We start from the raw sequence: 17,410 nt of genomic DNA on the forward strand, positions 1-17,410 counted from the left end.
GCGTCTTTCCTTGGCCCCTCCTTTCGCGTAGGGATGATGGGAAGTGTAGTTCCGGCCCTTGCAAAGCCTCGCCGGAGGAAGGGGGGGCTTTTTCTGCAGCGGAGGGGGTGATGCGTGGGGTGCAGAAATGACCCTCTTGGGAGCGAGGGGGTGTGTGGGGAGACATTGCAGGCGGCGTTGCAACAGGTAGAGCTCTCCCGCCGGGGGGGCCCGGCTAGATGCCTGCTCCAAAAATCGCCTCGGGCGCCTCCTCCTTCCCCACCTCGCGAGAGCGAGCGGCGGGTTCAAGTCGGGGAATCCCCACCGCGTGGAAACCTGCAGAGAGACCTGGAAATCTAAGTCGCTTTCACTGGCGGGCGGAGCGCAGCGCGGTGGGGACCGGATCGAGCAGAATCGGTAACCGCGGGGATGGGTGGAGAGGGGGTGGGGAGGTGTCTTGGTATCGTGAGGAGGGGGTGTCCCTTCTCTCCCTCCCCCCTTCCTCTCGAGCCGCAGGACGGGCTCGGCTCTTTGCAGGGCTGACTCAACCCGGTGCTTCCGTTCTGCTCCGGCTGACCGGTTTTGGCCGGCGCCGAAGAAAGCGAAAGCGGCGCTGAGAGGGAAATGGAACGTCGGGAACCTCAGCGTTCGGCTGTGGAACGTTGGCACGAACCGATGGAACGTTGGCGTCTTTTTCTCTCTCTTTTTCCCACGCTCCGTTCGGAGCGTGGGGGGGAGGGAGGAAGCGACCCCCTCCCCTCGGCATGGATTTAAAGCGGAAGGGTCCCCCCATCCACCACCACCCCAAAATCCCAGCCTAGTTGCAAAGTTGACACCATGTCTCCCCCTTTGCATCACATCCCTAGGAGGTGGGAGGAGGAAGATTTGGGGGGTGGGGGAAGAGACATGAATGCTGGTCTGTTGAACTTCGTGGCTAATAAGACCCCCCCCTCCCCATGACATGCCATGGATCTAAAGCGGGGAGGGGGCTTTGTTGGGAAGGAGGGGGATTCCCGCAAAACAGCCTGGCTGCAAAGTTGCCCTCGGCCCCCTTGACACAATGGAAGCCCCCAACCCCCCCTTACATCACATTCTTTGAGGGCTGTTCCCTTTAAATAAGTGTATTTTAAAAGTCCTTCCTGGATTTGGGGGAAAGAGGGGAGAGAAACAGGTGTCTGCAATGGACGTTCGCCACACCGGGACGGTTATTCTGCTTTTAAACCGGAGTAGAACCGATGCAAAGGCCAGCGCTGGCTTAAATCTTCGCGGGAAAATCGGAGTCACTTTTGCGCTCGATTTCACCTCCGTCCCCCCCCGTCTCGGGAATCATCCTCTGAATAGTACAGTCCGCTCCGTTGTTGTTTGCGGTGGGAAGGAACCAAAAGAAGGGGTCGGAGGGGGTGGGATTTGAGATTGTTAAGAAAGGGCTTTACGTGGTTTTTTTTTGCACGTAGAAATCGAGATACATCGTGTTTAAGATGGAAAAAAATATTTCTGAATGAATAAGGCCCGGGGAGAGCTTTAATCATTTCCCCCTCGTCTCTTTACGCTGTGGTATAGCCTCACTGGCCTCCTTGTTTTTGTTAAAGACGATGCGAAAGGAAGCAGGTTAAAGCTTTTCTTGATTCTTCCAAAATTTTGCTAGTCGAGCCGGCGCCAGGATGATGGTTGTTTCCTAGGGGGCTGGGGGTGGGGGGTGGAGGAACTAAATTAAATTAAGTTAAATTAAAAGAAAAATAATACCACGGATTGCCCGTTTTGAAAATTAGTTGGGGGTTTTAAAAGGATGCATTTTCTGCGAGGCTAAAAAATCGGATTTGGTCTCGGATTTGCTCTCTCGAGTTTGGTGGTTTCCTTGCAGACATTTCATGACCAAACTAGTAACAGCATCAGTGCAAAATAGCAATCTCTAATTAAAGTACATAAATCAATATAAGGCCCAAATTGAGGCAGGGGTGTGTGTAGAAAATGTCCGGTTTTGGGGTATTGGTTGGAGACAGAATTTGGAAGCTGCAGTCTGAAGTCAAAATCTAAATTGTTTTTCACAAGCTTGGCCCCTTTCAGACAGATGGACTTCCAACTCCCAGAATTCCCCAGTCAGCAGAATTCTGGGAGTTGAAGTCCACTTGTCTTAAAGAGGCCAATTCTGAAAAAAACATTGTTCTAATTGACTGTATATCAAGGTTGTGCAAACCGCTAAAAAGCAAACAAGGAAATGAAAGGCACAACGTAATCTTTTATATATATAAAAGCAAAATGCCCGTCATGCATCACCACAAAATCTCCAGAACGGTAAAGCCTACAAACTTGAAATTGGGCACCTATGTTCCTCTTGGCTTCTAGGGCTCCCTAAGAAAGGATTTTCCAAAATGACCATCGTAGCATTTAAAGTATTTTCCTATATTGTTATTATTAACACATACTGAAGAAGTAGTTCTTGAAGGCCTCAGACAGTGAAAAGGAGGCCAGGAGTGACCCACGCAAATGAGGTTAGTCAGTGGATGACATCTCCCGAAAATAAGACCTGGTGCCTTTTTTGGTAGCAAAATATATATAAGACAGGATCTTATTTTCAGGGAAACACGGTAGCTTGGATTTAACGTAGGGTTCTGTCTGAACAGAGCATAATTGCATATTTGCAATTATTTGTTGCTTCGCTACAAAACTATGCGGTGGGGCTTAGTTTTGGGGGAGGAAAATAAGGGGGAGGGGGAATTCTGCCTCTGCCTACCAGCATCCATGCGTATTCATCTGACTAGCGTCTTGTCCATGTGGGAGAGAGAGTGGAGGGCTGTTTGGAAACTGAAAGAGTATTTGCTGTGTGAGCAAGAAGGAGACAGCAAGGAGCCTGGGCGTGGCTTAGCTCAACTGTTCTGTCCTAAAGCTGCTGGGTGCTGTGAAACTGAAATTCCTCTGTTTGTGTTTTGCCTTTGGAAGAGATTTCTTTTCAGGTGAGGAGGGGGAATAGAACTCCTTAGCATCAGAGAGGGGTTAATAATAATAACAATAACAACAACAACAATTGGGAGCAGCTCAACCCCCTGCCTCTATGATATGGGATGAAAGAGATAACCATCTTTCTACTGTTCTGTTTATTAATGTCTGGATGGCATAAAACATAAATGGAAATAGTCTAAATGCTCTGAGGGTCATTTGGAAAAATCCTTTCTTAGCGGGTCCCTAGAAGCCAAACCTACGGGCCCAATTTCAAGTTTGTAGGCTTTACAGTTCTGGAGATTTTGTGACGATGCGTGAGGAGCCTTTCGCTTTTATATAGATAGATTAAATAAATTAAATAGGAAATCTTTCCTAAATCCTGTAAGCTAGAATGGGGTCTTTTGAAATATGTTTTTATTATACATAGTCCCGTGATTTACAATAGTTCATTTCGTGACCATTCAGTTACAAAAGCTGTGAGAAATATGACCGTTTTCAAAAATTCAACAGCTTGGCAACTGATTCATATTTATGACGATTGCAATGTCCTTGGGGGGTGTCACATGACCTCCTTTTGTGACCTTCTGAGAAGCCAAACAGGGATGCCAGATTCACTTAAAAACCGGGTTATTAAATTAAGAACTGCAGTGATTCACTTTAATAGCGGTCATAAGGTGAAGCAAAATTCGCTGAACAACTGCCTCACTTAATGGAAATTTGGGGCTCCATTATGGTCGTATGTTGAGTACTCTCTGAGGTAGTCCTCAACAGTTCATTTAGTGACAATGGCACTGAAAAAGGTGACTTATGACTGTGTTTCACACTTATGACCGTTGCTGCATTCCCTGTGATCAAAATTGGGAGCCTTGGCAACTGACTCATATTTACGACTGTTTTAGGGTCGTGTGATCCCTTTGTGACCTTCTGATGAGCAAAGTCAACAAGGAAGTCAGATCCACTTAACAACGGCATTACTGAGTTAACCACCGCACTGATTCCTTTAACAACTCTTGAAAGAAATGTCGTAAAATGGGGCAAACCCCAACCTATGTCTTGTTTAGCGACAGAAATTTATAGCACAAATGGGGCAAAATTCACTTCATGGTCTCGCTTAGTGACAGAAAACCAGGGCTCCGTTGCGCCGTAAGTCGAGGACTACCTGTATGATGGTGTTTTGGGTTTTTTAAAAAAATTGTTAGCCGCTCACAGTTGTGAGTTGGCCAGATTTATAACTTGGTTTTATACACCATAAAAATAAATACATCAGCCTCCCAAGCTGCTCTTCGTGGCAGCTCCCAGAATTCTTTGGTCTCCTTCGCCATGTTGTGAGTGGCAGGGAATCCTGGGGTTTGTAGTCCTGCCGCATCTCCCCCCCCCCTACAAGAAGGGAATTACATTACTGGCGCCAAAATGGTTTCCATTTCAGATGGGGTGAACGAGATTTGACATTTGCTTCCACCTCTTTCGTTCCTTGCCTCAGTTTCCCCATCGGAGAGAAGAATGAACATGGAGGAAGTCGCGGAGGAAGACATCGACCCAATGCTGAGCCCACCCCTCAGCCAAGGGACCTTTGAGGAGATGTGGACGTCCTCCATCGTCAATCCGATTTTGGTGAGTGTGAAATTCCTTTTCAGCCATTGCGGGGTTGTGGGACTTCAATTCCCAGAATTCCCCAGCCAGCACCGCGGATTAACAATACGGATTTACCCGCTCTTTTTGCCTCAGTTGTCTCCCCAAACAGAAGCAAGCACTACCTTGTCAACTAGGTTACAAGGTATGTAATGTATATTGACTAAACCACGATTTGTGGCTTATTGGGCGCCAAAATGCCGGGAATCGTTGGTTTGTCAAATCAGGAAAACCATCGTTCAAAGCAACATGTTAACATGTCATATCAACATGAAAATTTCATGTAAATGTCAGGATTCCAGCAATCACCCTAATTAAATCATGATTCTCGAGCCAAACTTCAAAAGATTTTTTTAGGAGCGACATGCTGGCATTAACCTAGATGAAGCCAACTCTGGCATACGTAATTTACAGTCACCTGTGACCCTGTTTCCCTCCTTCCCCGCCCCCCTCGGGTATGTCATAAGCCAGATTCTCCAATTGAGCACGTTCACAGGCTGGATATCATCAATCGTGTTCTCCAACTAAATATATTCGCAGGCAAAAGCTCTGGTATTTTAGTTGTACTCTTTTAAAGATAAAGAGTTGGAACGTACTTCCGCTTTCCAACTGCTGCCTGGTCTTCCAGATTTCCTCCCACACCCCTTTTTAAAAAAAAATTATGGCAACTACTAAGGTGTAGGAATGTTTGTGGGTCATTCCGTAACATCTTGGTATGCCTCAAGGGGTGGTATTCAGGCGGTTTGGAACGGTTTGAGCGATCCGGTTGTTCCGGCGATTAGTTGGCCCCCGCCAGCTGCCCCCTGCCCTAATCTGTCCTATATTTCCGTGTTCCCACCACTGATATAATTACATTTGTATGTTTTAGGAATCGACGTTGGTGGCTTCCACCCAACCAGCCATCATTCCGTTCTCCGAGGAAGGGGGCAGCTCCATGGGTCAAGCCAACTTTGGCTTGTTGGCTACGGCGACCGATTCTCCGTTGGCTCCTCTGTCCGAAGGCTATCCAGGGGGAGTAGACTTTGGCATCAACTTGGGTTTGGGCAACTTCTCGGGGGACCCCAACTTTCTACTCTGTTCCCCCAAAGATTACGGGGCTGCGGAGAGCTGCGTCTTCCCATTCGCCGAAGATTATCCTGGCCAGTTCGGCTTTAATCTGGAGTTTGAGCCGTCGGGCACTGCCAAGTCGGTCACTTACACTGTACGAAGTGAGACGGGGGCGGGGGAGATTGCCAGTTGTAGAGTTAAATTGTGGGGAGGGGTCTTTCACCCCAAAAACAGGTCTTCTGTTTTGATCGGGGGCATTGGGGAGGGCGTTTAGGTCACAAAAGTCAAAATGGTGGCCACCCCAGGTTAATCCTTTCCCCCTAAGGATGGGTGTGGTCTACATAACCCTAGATTCCACATTTCCTGCGTGCAATCTGTTTGCCATCAATCTTGGTTTGTTTAAAAATGCACAGAATGGACAGTTGAGGTCAAGATAACTTAGATTCCTTGTTTCCTCCTGGCAATCTCTGTTTGCCACCAATCCTGGTTTGTTAAAAGCACACAGGGTCGATGGGTAGGTCAACTTAGATTCCATATTTCCTGCTGGCAATCTCTGCCATTATCCTGGTTTGTTAAAAAGTGGATGAGTAAGGTCAACGTAACCTAGATTCTGCATTTCTTGTCAGTAATCTCAGTTTACCATCGACCCTGGTTTGTTAAAAACGCACAGGATGGATGGGTGAGGTCAACCTAACCTAGATTCTAGGTTTCCTGCTGGCAATCTCGGTTTGCCATTGATCCTGTTTATTTTAAAAAGCGCACAGGGTGGGGCTATTTGGAGCCGGGTTTTGTGGCCTACACAAAAGATTGTGAGGTTTGGAAGCACCTCACTTCTTTCTGAAACCAGGTTCTGAGTGCGAAATGTGCCTGCCACACACCTGTGTTTTCCCCAGTGTAGCTCAGGGGATAGAGGTGGCTGGCATATAATACAGGTTGTCCTCGACTTACAACCGTTCTGCTTAGCAATGGCCTGATGTTACCGCAGGCCCAAGATTCATATATATGACCTGGGCTCCGAGTTCCGATCACGCTCCCCTCCTTGGTGGTCACCGGACCGCAACTCAGCCCCTTTGCTTTGTCCCACAATCACACAACTACAATTGACATCATTTTTTTATCAAAAACTACCCAAAATGCTCCATAACGGGCAATGGTTTTGCTTAAGGATCGAGGTGTTTAACGGCAGCCACTTTAAAGAGCTTGTACAATCGGTCCCGTGATGACCTGCTTATCAATCGCCCTGACTAATGACCGTCGGGCCCCCAAAACGGTCATAAAACAAGGATTAGCGGTAGTTTATAGGTGAGGTGTCTGGTGGCCTCAGGTTTCTGAACTACAACTCCCAGACTGCTTTGCTGGTTGCCATTTTGGAGGAATCTATAGCAGTTTCACCAACCTGGCGGGCCCCCACCCCCAGGAAGTGCCTTATGGGTATCATCTCACTCCAACCCCCAGTTATTTCGGAAAATACCCCGAAGGAGGAAAGGGACTGATGGGTTTCCCAGAAATTAAAGAGCTCCCGGTTTTACAGGTGGTCCTCGACTTACAACGGTTTCATTTAGTAACCGAAGTTACAATGGCACTGAAAAAAAACTGACTTAGGACTATTTTTCACACTTAACGACCGTGGATCACAACATTCAGTCGGTTGACAACCAACTCACACTTATGACGGTCGCAGTGTCCTGCGGGGAGGGGTCACGCCCTTTGGTGACCTGACCAGCAAAGCCCATGGGATTCACTTAACAACCACATGTCTCACAGCGATGATTCATTTAACGACTGGCAGTAACAGTTGTAAAACGAGGCAAAACCCAAGCCTTGTCTCGTTTAGCGGCAGAAATCCACACCTTCCTGCTCCTGCCCCCCCAGGAGACCCCCCTCCATGAATACAGATAGCCCTCGACTTGCAACGGTTCCTTTAGCGACCAAACTTACAACAGCACCAAAAACCGTGACTTATGACGGTTTTTCACTCTTATGACCGTCACCGCCTCCCCGTGATCCAGATTCTGACGATTGGCAACCGGCTCCCCTTTTTGATGGTCACAGTGTCCCCCCCAGGGGGTGGGGTGGAGGGTTGGATCAGGGGATTTCCCCTTAGGTGACCTTTTGACACCCATGGGTGGGGAGGGGAAGATGGATTCACTTAACAACTTAGACATGGACAACGATTTGCTTAACGACGGGCAGAAAACCATAAAACTGGGCAGAATTACGTACTTTTACCCATGTCTGGCTTAATAACAGAAACGGGCTCGATTTTGGTCGTAAGCCGAGAACTCTATGTCCCGTTAATATCTATATTAATTGGATTTTAGCCTCATGGAGACACCCAGAAATGTGGACGAAGCGCATATTAGACAACACACACACACACCCTGTTCTTTGGGTGAATATTTCACACATCTTTTGACCCTCCCCGGCAAAAACCTGGGATACCTTCCCTTTTCCCCCCCCTCCTCAATTTCTCCTCATCCCATTGTCACGATTGTGGCCGTGACGCCCAATTGCACTGGCAGAAACGTCGGTCTCCTAGTTACTATCTTTGAAAAGCTATTGATGGAATGCGCTTTCGATTTCCAAGCTGCCGCACTGCTCTTTCAAACCCCTTTTCTCCCCCTCCCTTTCTGTTGGCAACTCTTAAAAAAGACCGTAGAAATATTTTAGGAGTTGACACCCGTAAGATGGCAGGTGGGGGGGGGGAGAGACCCTCTGCCCCTCTTCCTTGAACCCCAATTTTTAACTCGCCGCTTAGCTGGCGTACCGATTTTTCTCAATGTTTTCAACGCATCGATTCGTTGCTCTGCCCATTAGTCGCTTTCCCGATTCTTGGATGGAGACCACTGCTTCCCCCACTCTTCTCCCCCGTTTTTCGGCCTGCCTACCCAATGGCTGGGCTTTGAAGATTCCTCAAGAGGGAGCGGAGTTTGGGGGGGGGTAAAGACCCCCTCCCCATTTTCCAGCATGTGGCGAGAGACCCTCTTCTCCACACCTCAAATTCCCTTTTTTCTTGCAATTAAGGCAGAAGGAGGTCAAAATTCCCACCGCCAAGTTGGAAAATTTGGGTAAGGGGCTTGCTTGAAATTGGGGAGAGGGTGCAATGAAAATCTTAAACCCCTCTCCTCAGTCACAACAATAAATAGTTGCAATTCAGGGCAGGCCTTTGAGGAGGGGGTGGGGTCAAGTGTGGGTTTTTTATTGATTGGGGGTGTTTTGGAAAAAATGACAACGTGCTGATGGAGTCTATAACTTAATAAATTTATAAACAACTAATAAATTTATAAATGACTTTAATAAATTTATAAATAATTAAATTTATAAATTTGATAAATTCATAAATAGATTTAATATATAAATAAATTTAATACACTTTGGGTAAGTTTATAAATGAAATAAAAATAATATAAAAATATTAAAAGTGAAAAAAGTCCTCGACTTACGGCTACCGTTGAGGTCTAAATCTCTTCCTAAGTTGAGACGGTTGGGAAGCAAGTGTGTTGTCCCGTTTAACCACCTTTCTGGCCCCTGTCGTTAAGCGAATCTCTGCAGTTTTGAAGGTAGTAAGGTGGTCGTTAAGTGAATCTCTCGCCCCCCCTGGTGGATTTTGCTTGTCAGAAGGCTCGCGGAAGGGGGTTGTAGGACCTTGGGACGCAGCAACAGTCGTAAGTGTGAGTCAGCTGCCAAGTGTCTGAATTTGGATCATGTGACTGGGGTGCCACAAACAGTCGTTAAGTGTGAAAAACAGTCCTAATGTCTTTTTTTTTTCCAGTGCTGTTGTAATTTTGAACGGTCCCTAACCAAAGGAACCCAATATTTCTGTCGTTAAATGAGATTTGTTAAAAGAGAGTTCTACCATGTTTTGCAACCTTTCTCGCCTCCGTCGCTAAGTGAATTGCTGCCATTTTACAGTGAGTCACATGGGTCATTAAGTGAATCTGGCTCCCCCCCCATGACTTGGTTTGTCCGAAGGTCACAAAAGGGGATCGCATGACCCTGGGGACGTTGCGACCGTCATAAATGCAAGTCAATCATCAAGCCGCGAGGGCCACAAATGTGAAAAATGATTCTGAGTCCCATTTTGGGTAGATTTGGATGGACACTAAATGGAATGGTCGTAACTCGAGGACTAGCTGTAACTTTTTTTTCAATGCCGTTGTAACTTTGAGCGGTCGCTAAATGGGACGGCTGTAAGTCAAAAGACTGCCTATCTTTGATTCGCTCCGGGAATTCTTTTATTTCTTTTTTTTTTTACTTTTTCACTTAACCGCAGGGGGTTGGGCTAGAGGACCTCCAAGGTCCCTTCCAGCTGCTTCTCTTCTAAATTCCCCACGGGGGTTCTTTTCTCTCCTGAATTCGTCTCCCACCGCAGTTCTCTCCATCCCTGAACAAGCTTTTCTGCCAAATGGGAAAAACCTGCAAAGTGTTAGTGAAGATGACCGGGGTCCCCCGTCCGGCTCGGTGGTCCGCGCCATGGCCGTCTACAAGAGATCTGAACACATGGCCGAAGTAGTCAGGCGCTGCCCCACCACGAACGGCACCCGGAGCACAACGACGGTCAGCAGGGGGTATTGGGGGCGGAGAAAAGGGGGTGGGGTCTTCCAGGACACGGAGGAGGGGCGGGGTCGTGGGGAGGCTCTGTTGCAGAGGGTTTGAAATATGGGGAGGGGTCTTCTGGGGCACGGGGGATGTTGTGAGGAGGCTGTGTTGCAGGGGGCTTCAAATATGAGGGGTGGGTTCTTCCAGGACATGGGGGGTTGGAGGCAGGTTGGGGTGCAGGGGCCTTGAAATATGGGGAGGGGTCTTCTGGGGCACGGGGGTCATAGGCAGGCTGGAATGAAGAGGCTTGACATATGGGGAGGGGGTCTTCCAGGACCCTGGGGTGGGGGACTAGTTATAGGTAGTCCTCGGCTTTACGACCACAATCGAGCCCAAAAATTTATGTTGCTAAGTGAGACATTGGTTAAGCGAGACTTGCCCTATTTTACGACACCGCTGTTAAGTGAATCGCAGCAATTCCTCAACGAGTCACACGGCCGTCCGTCGAATCCAGCTTCCCCTTCAATTTGGCCGGTCAGACGGTCGCTAAATGCGATCATGTGACACCCCCCCCACACACACACACCCTGGCTCGGGACGCCCCGACCATCGTAAATACGAGTTCAATGGCCAGGCGTCTCAATTCTGATCCCGCCACCGCGGGTCGTAACGAGCACCGTCGTAAGTTGAGGACCAGTTATCAACGGGGGAAGGGGGAACCCGCCGGCTTTCCAACAGTGAAATTTCTTGCGACTTGCAAGGGAGCCGTAAACTCAAAACTCCGCCGCCCCCGTTTTTTTTTTGCACCCCGATTTCATAGAGGCGATCCCCGCTGATCATCTCATCCGCGTAGAAGGGAACTTTCAGGCCAGTTACCACACACACCCGACCACCAATCGGCACAGCGTCTTGGTTCCTTACCAGAAGCCTCAGGTGAATATTTTTGGGGGCGGGGGGGGAATTGGGTGGGTGGGAGGCAAGGGTGAAGAGGTGATTTGGGAGGGTCAACCCCAGCCCTCCCCATCTTCCATTTCTTCATCTCTGCTGCCTGTCAACTCATAAAATATTTTCCTGCTCTTTTTAGAGTTGCCAACAGAAAGAGCAGTGCGGCAGTTTGGAAATCAAAACTGCATTCCATAACTATCACCACAGTGCTGGAAATGTAAAAATAGAGATAGGGACCTGTTATCATATGTGGTGGAAATGTATAAAAGCAAAAATAATAATAATAATACCGGTGGCAAATAAAGAGATGGTTAACCAGAAAGTAGAGTTTAGACCAGAAATGTTGTTGTTGTTATTATTTGTAATAATTTTTATTATTTGTAATAATTTTTATTGTTCTTTTTCACCTTTAACACACATTATTGACCTTAACAGTACTATATCATCATTATCATACACATTATTCTACACATCAATTTTATATAAATATCTACATTTATACATCTTTATATACATTGTTTACTTTTCTCTATAATTTTCTTATTTGCTTTATATTTATTTCTATTATTCAACTGATTGCACCAATTATTCCAAATGGCGTAATACTCCCGACTTCTTTCTCTTTTAGTTATAATGTCAATTTGTCCATTTCAGCACAGTCTAGAATTTTTTGAATTATTCATACCTTGGGAGGCATGCAATTTTGTTTCCAACACTGTGTGTATATTATTCTTGAAGCTGTCAGAATATATAATAGGATATATTTAATCTTCTTTCTATAATTCCCCTTAATATTCTCAATAGAAACAACTCCAGTTTAAATTCTATTTGTTCTTCCACTATCCCTTGGAGCCAACTCCATATTTTAATCCCAATATTTTTGGGCTTCTAGGCATGACCACCACATATGGTAGAAGGTACCTTGGTTCTGTCTGCATTTCTATCATGTTGGATTCATGTTAGGATGCATTTTGGCTAGTCTCATTGGGAGCAAATGCCACGTATAGAACATCTTATACATATATATTTTTTTTCCCAAACAAACTTTATTCGGTTTTTAAACAGTTTAAAAACATAGAAAAAAAATACACAATTATACCAACATTGAAGACATCATCTACATTTCTTAATCTTATTCTTACACTTAGTTTCCTATTACATTACAATTATCACATATTACTTTCTCTATTAATTCACTGTTTCTTATTCCACATTTATACCACTCATTACATAATATATTTTCTATTGATTCAGTAGATATAACTTCATATTCTTTACTTAATTACAGTACTGCTTTTTTCCCTTATTCTCAAACCATGCAACTGGGTCATAAGTTCCCCCGTGGAGATCTGTCGTAACTTCAGATGGTTGCTAAGTGAGGACCAGCTGCATTTGTGCAAATTTCTCTCTCTCTCTCTCTGCCCTACAGGTGGGGATGGCGTCCACCATCATCCTGTACAATTACATGTGCAACAGTTCGTGCATGGGGGGTATGAACCGGCGCCCCATTCAGACGATCCTGACATTGGAGACAGCACAGTGAGTGCCCTTCTTCCTCTTCCTCCCGGTCTCTGTTGAGTTTAAGACGAGGAGTCGTGTTTAGAACTCGGAACCTGCCCATTGAACAATGGGCGGGATGGCATTCGGCGCCGTCCCGCACAGAGCCAGCTAACCCTGTGCATTCGCCCACGATTCTGAGCCCGATTCTGCGGGGTTGGCCACCAAATTGTAGACTCCTAGCCTGTGGAGGGGACATGAGAGATCATCCAGTCCAACCCCCCTGTGCAGGGTAGGAATGCCCACATTTTGTAAAAAAAATATATATATCACATGACTCTGATCAAATTTCAGGAGGCTTTTTTTTTTTGTGACTATCCTGAAGAGAATGTTACGGTCATTAAGCAAACCCACAAGAGGGCTCTTTTTTTTCTTTTTTGCCGAAATATCAGCATCCAGAAAACAACATGGCAAACTGTAGTCATGTCATTGAAGAGGTTGCAAACGGCCACAAATGCAGATGTCGTAAGAATCCAGGTCATAAGTCCCATTTTTCGGGCTCTGTTGTAACTTTGGACAGTCGCTAAGCGACCATTCCTAAGTCAAGGACCTGCTGTTTGTGAGAAGCTCAGTTGTCGTTTAAAGGAATTGGGGATTTCTAGTTGGGAAATATCTCGGAAAGGATTATGGGTTGCATAGTACATCCCAGAATTCGAACCCAGGGCTTGTCTGGAGGCTGCTGCAGAAGTGACAGTATAAAACAGGGGAAACTCATCAAAAATGCAATTATGCCTATCAATTAAAGCAGCAACAACCAGATTTTATTTTTCCATCACTGAACCCGGGGCAGGAATGGGATCTCCAACTCAGCAGGTGGGACACAACATTTCTCTCCATCCTCCCCAAATCTCTAAGGACACCCCTTCTTTTTTTTTGCATAGAGGGGAGGTTCTGGGACGCCGCTGTTTTGACGTTCGGGTCTGCGCCTGCCCCGGACGAGACCGAAGAACGGAGGAGTGCACTCAGCAGGAAGCAAAATCCTCGGAACCGATGAAAAAGGGTAAATTTGAAGGATGTAGGAGGAGGAAGGGTGGGACATGGGGGCCGAGTCAAAAGAGCCTTCAGTTTGGTTAGAAGATTCCTGCACAGAGGCTTTCAGCAATAAAGCAGTTTAGTTGGAAGATTCCTGCGCATTGGCTTTCAGCAATAAAGCAGTTTAATTAGAAGATTCCTGCGCTTAGGCTTTCAGCAATAAAGCATTTTAGTTAGAAGATTCCTGCACAGAGGCTTTCAGTAACAAAGCAGTTTAGTTGGAAGATTCCTGCGCATTGGATTTCAGCAATAAAGCAGTTTGGTTAGAAGATTCCTGCACAGAGGTTTTCAGCAATGAAGCAGTTTAGTTGGAAGATTCCTGCGCATTGGCTTTTAGCAATAGTTTAGTTAGAAGATTCCTGCACAAAGGCTTTCAGCAATAAAGCAGTTTAGTTAGAAGAATCCTGCTCGCTGGCTTTCAGCAATAAAGCAGTTTAGTTGGAAGATTCCTGCACAGAGGCTTTCAGTAACAAAGCAGTTTAGTTAGAAGATTCCTGCGCATTGGCTTTCAGCAATAAAGCAGTTTAGTTCAAAGATTCCCACGCATTTGCTTTCAGCAATAAAGCAGTTTAGTTGGAAGATTCCTGTTCACTGGCTTTCAGCAATAAAGCAATTTAAGTAGAAAATTCCTGCATGCAGGCTTTCAGCAATACAGCAGATTAGTTAGAATATTCCCGCGCAGAGCCTTTCGGCAATAAAGCAGTTTAGTTAGACGATTCTCCAAATATTTTGAGGCTGGGGAATGATCCAAGGAAATAAGTACATCAGATTGCGGGGAGGAACCTCTTTTTGCAGACCACGGTTAATCCGCGGAACTCCCTGCCACAGGATACCGCAAGGGTGTTCTCTTTTTATTGATTAAGCTTATAAAAGCATGTCATGTATTAAACTTATATAAAGCTTCTTATCCCAAAGTTGTTTGCTCATGAAAACGAGAGGGGAGGTGGAGGAGGAAGTTGTGAGGAGCAGACACGGCTCAGGAACTTCCCTGTAGCCTCCTTTCCTTGCCTTCAAAGAGGGCAGGACTTCAGTGGTGTGGGGTTCCCCCCCCCCCGCTCATCCTTGCCTCTCGCTTCTCCAGCTCCTTTGCAAGACCAGCGTCCTTGCGCCCCCAGCAGGAGACCAATGCAAATCCTGCCAGAGGAAGATGAACCTGAATGTGAATCGGGAGCCGAGCCCGAGGTTTACACGCTCGTTGTGAGTAGTGTTGTTGGGCCTCCCTTGGCGGTTTGGGGTGAGGGTGACCACCAACCCTTCAAGAGGCAAACGTTCCAGCTTTGGTGGGGGGAGGCGGGGCTCACAGGAGCAGCTTGTACCCGAGCCGACATTGTAAGGCGTCCATTTTGTTCACAGATTCGCAAACGCGCCCATTACGACATGCTAAAGAAACTTCTAGATGCATTGGAGTTCAAAGAGGCTCACGGGAGGGAGAACACAGAGGGCTGCAAGTGCAGGAAAAGGTGGGTAACGCACCCCTCACCCCAAATATGTGAATGCTCCCTTCCCCTCTGTCCCTCCTGGGCGCGAATCCCGTCTTTGTGGCTTGGCTCGCTGACTCGAGCTCGCTCTTTTTTTTTCTTCCCCTTTTTCCCCAGCCTCTTGAAGACCCGGAAACGAGGAGCCAAGTTGACTTCGCCTCATCAAAAGAAAATCCGGATGAAGGATGAGACCCTGGACTCCAATTAGGGGAGGGGGGGTTCACGTACCCTGACACCCACCCCTCACCTTTTTTTTTCTTGTATATTATGCTTTCGTCTTCCTTCCCTCACCATCTTTTCTTCTCTGTTTTGACTACCAAGGTTGCTCCCATTTCCCAATCTGGCGTCTTGCAAAAGCCCCTGTGTGGGTTTTTTTTGGGGTCCCCATCAGCCATGGGTGGGCTTCCAAAATTTCAGCAACCGGTTTTCTGCCCGGTTGCTGGGTGGGCTTGGCCTAGTCAGCCTCGTACACCACGTCTAGGGGGCTTTCCTCGAGCCTCCGGGAGGACAAAATTAGGCTCCGGAGCACGATGAGGCTCCGGAGCTTCTGGGAGACCCATTTTTCACCCTCCCCAAGCCTCTGTGCAGGCCTGTACTTATCTGGGATCCAAAATGGGCCACGTGAAAACTCCTGGGAGGCCGGGGTGGGCGAGGGCCAGTCAGGAGTGGAATTTGCCGGTTCACTGAACCAGCCATTAAAAATGATAAAATTAGCAACCGATTCAGGCAAACCGTGGCAAACCGGTCGCAGCCCATCCCTGCTGTCAGCCCCCAAATCAGCTGCCACCTGATCGCCAATCTTAACTGGGGATCTCCACCCACCCCCCCAGGCTCCCAGCCTTCCTCCCCCTTCTCCATCCCTTTGGGGGTCCCCATATGGGGGTCTCCATATTATAACCCCCCCTCAAAAGGGGTGGTCTGTTTGACTCGGTTTTACATTCCCCCACCCCCAAAAAATGGCTGTTAAAAATCCCTCCCCTTGCGACTTGGTTTTCAAAAATGCCCCCTGTTGAGGTAATTCCCCGTTAGGAAAATGAGCGCATACAGGGAGACGTATTTGAGAGAACTGTCTGAATAATACACACACAGTACACAGATACACTGTACAGTAAATGTAGATTTTTACTTAAGGTTTAAGCAAAGTTCAAAAGAAGCAGTCCAAAGTCATTCATAGGTTAATTCAGTCAGTTTTCAGTCTAGGGATAATCCAATAACAAAGCCCAGTGTCAAAAACAGTTCAGTCTCAGACTTACATCAAATCCAGAAATATCAGTCAATTAGGAAAAAGGGAGCAACGGCAAGAATTCCAACAGAAGGAAACAGAGATACACTCTCACTCAGACTGAGACTCAGACTAAGACAAACCAGGTTTCTGGCTCCATCTTATGGCCGTTTGAGAAACCACACTAATTACAGTTTTGCATTTTCTTTAAGATACAGTTTTAAAATGCTCATCCTGGTTTATATATTTCTAACCCAAATAGTTGTTAGGTGACTCATATTCCTAACACCCCCTCCTCTAGATTCCCCCAAAAAAATGGAGTGTGTATGTGTCATTTCCTAAAGGGTCAATTTTGGGTAGAGGGGTGGTCAGGGCTGGTTCCTTGCCCCTCCCCTCAGATCCTCATCTCCCTCCCTTCTTTCCTTCCTTCCTCCCTTCCACCAGCAAAGGTTGGCGAAGTTAGTTTTTGCAAGCTTGCCAAGGATTTGAAGAAGAGGGAATTCTGGGAGTTGAAGTCCACAATTGCCAATGGGGAATTCTGGGACTTGTAGTCCTGAATCTTGCCAACCTTGTAAAAAAAGAACAGCCTTCTGGTTCCTTAGTTTTAACAACCATATTACATTCTTCATTTATACAGTATTAATTTTTTTTTTTTAAGTTTCCATTTTTTTAAAAAAATTACTTGGCCTCGATCCCCTTCTTCATTTTCTGGAACGTTATTTTTTTTATATATACTGGATTTCGCGCCCCACCCCCGCCCCCCCTTGTTTTGTAAGCCAGCTTTTTGTATGGAATAAAAAAATGTTTTTTTTTTCCTTAAAGTTGGACAGAAGTGGTCATTGGGTCCAGGTGAACATTTGAATTCTAAACCAGGATGAGGAGGGGAAAAAAAATATAGAACTGTCCAGCAATGTCTGTTTGGATCGGACACGTCTCTGTTTTACAAAATTCCCCCCAGTTCTGTGTTTTCAACCCCACCCCCGTCCCCTTCTAGGATCTTTGGGGTGGGAAAAAAATATGGGATCTTTGGGGTTCACTGAGTTTG

The 17,410-nt window shown here is 46.5% G+C and overlaps 1 protein-coding gene across 1 annotated transcript; it reads left to right on the top strand.

The window, feature by feature from the left end:
• The first annotated feature begins 38 nt into the window (after positions 1 to 38).
• Positions 39 to 17,186, top strand: TP53 (tumor protein p53). The gene is given in 12 exon segments (XM_026722699.2): positions 39 to 396; positions 4,397 to 4,527; positions 5,414 to 5,746; positions 9,965 to 10,031; positions 10,034 to 10,114; positions 10,117 to 10,149; positions 10,952 to 11,064; positions 12,506 to 12,615; positions 13,515 to 13,633; positions 14,747 to 14,862; positions 15,019 to 15,125; positions 15,261 to 17,186. Coding segments are annotated over 12 exon segments (1,479 nt in total). The 5' UTR covers positions 39 to 218; the 3' UTR covers positions 15,352 to 17,186.
• The last annotated feature ends 224 nt before the right edge of the window (positions 17,187 to 17,410 follow it).

Source organism: Pseudonaja textilis, chromosome Z (assembly GCF_049901715.1).
Source record: "Pseudonaja textilis isolate UNSWEBS1 chromosome Z, rPseTex1.2, whole genome shotgun sequence".
Taxonomy (NCBI): domain Eukaryota; kingdom Metazoa; phylum Chordata; class Lepidosauria; order Squamata; family Elapidae; genus Pseudonaja; species Pseudonaja textilis.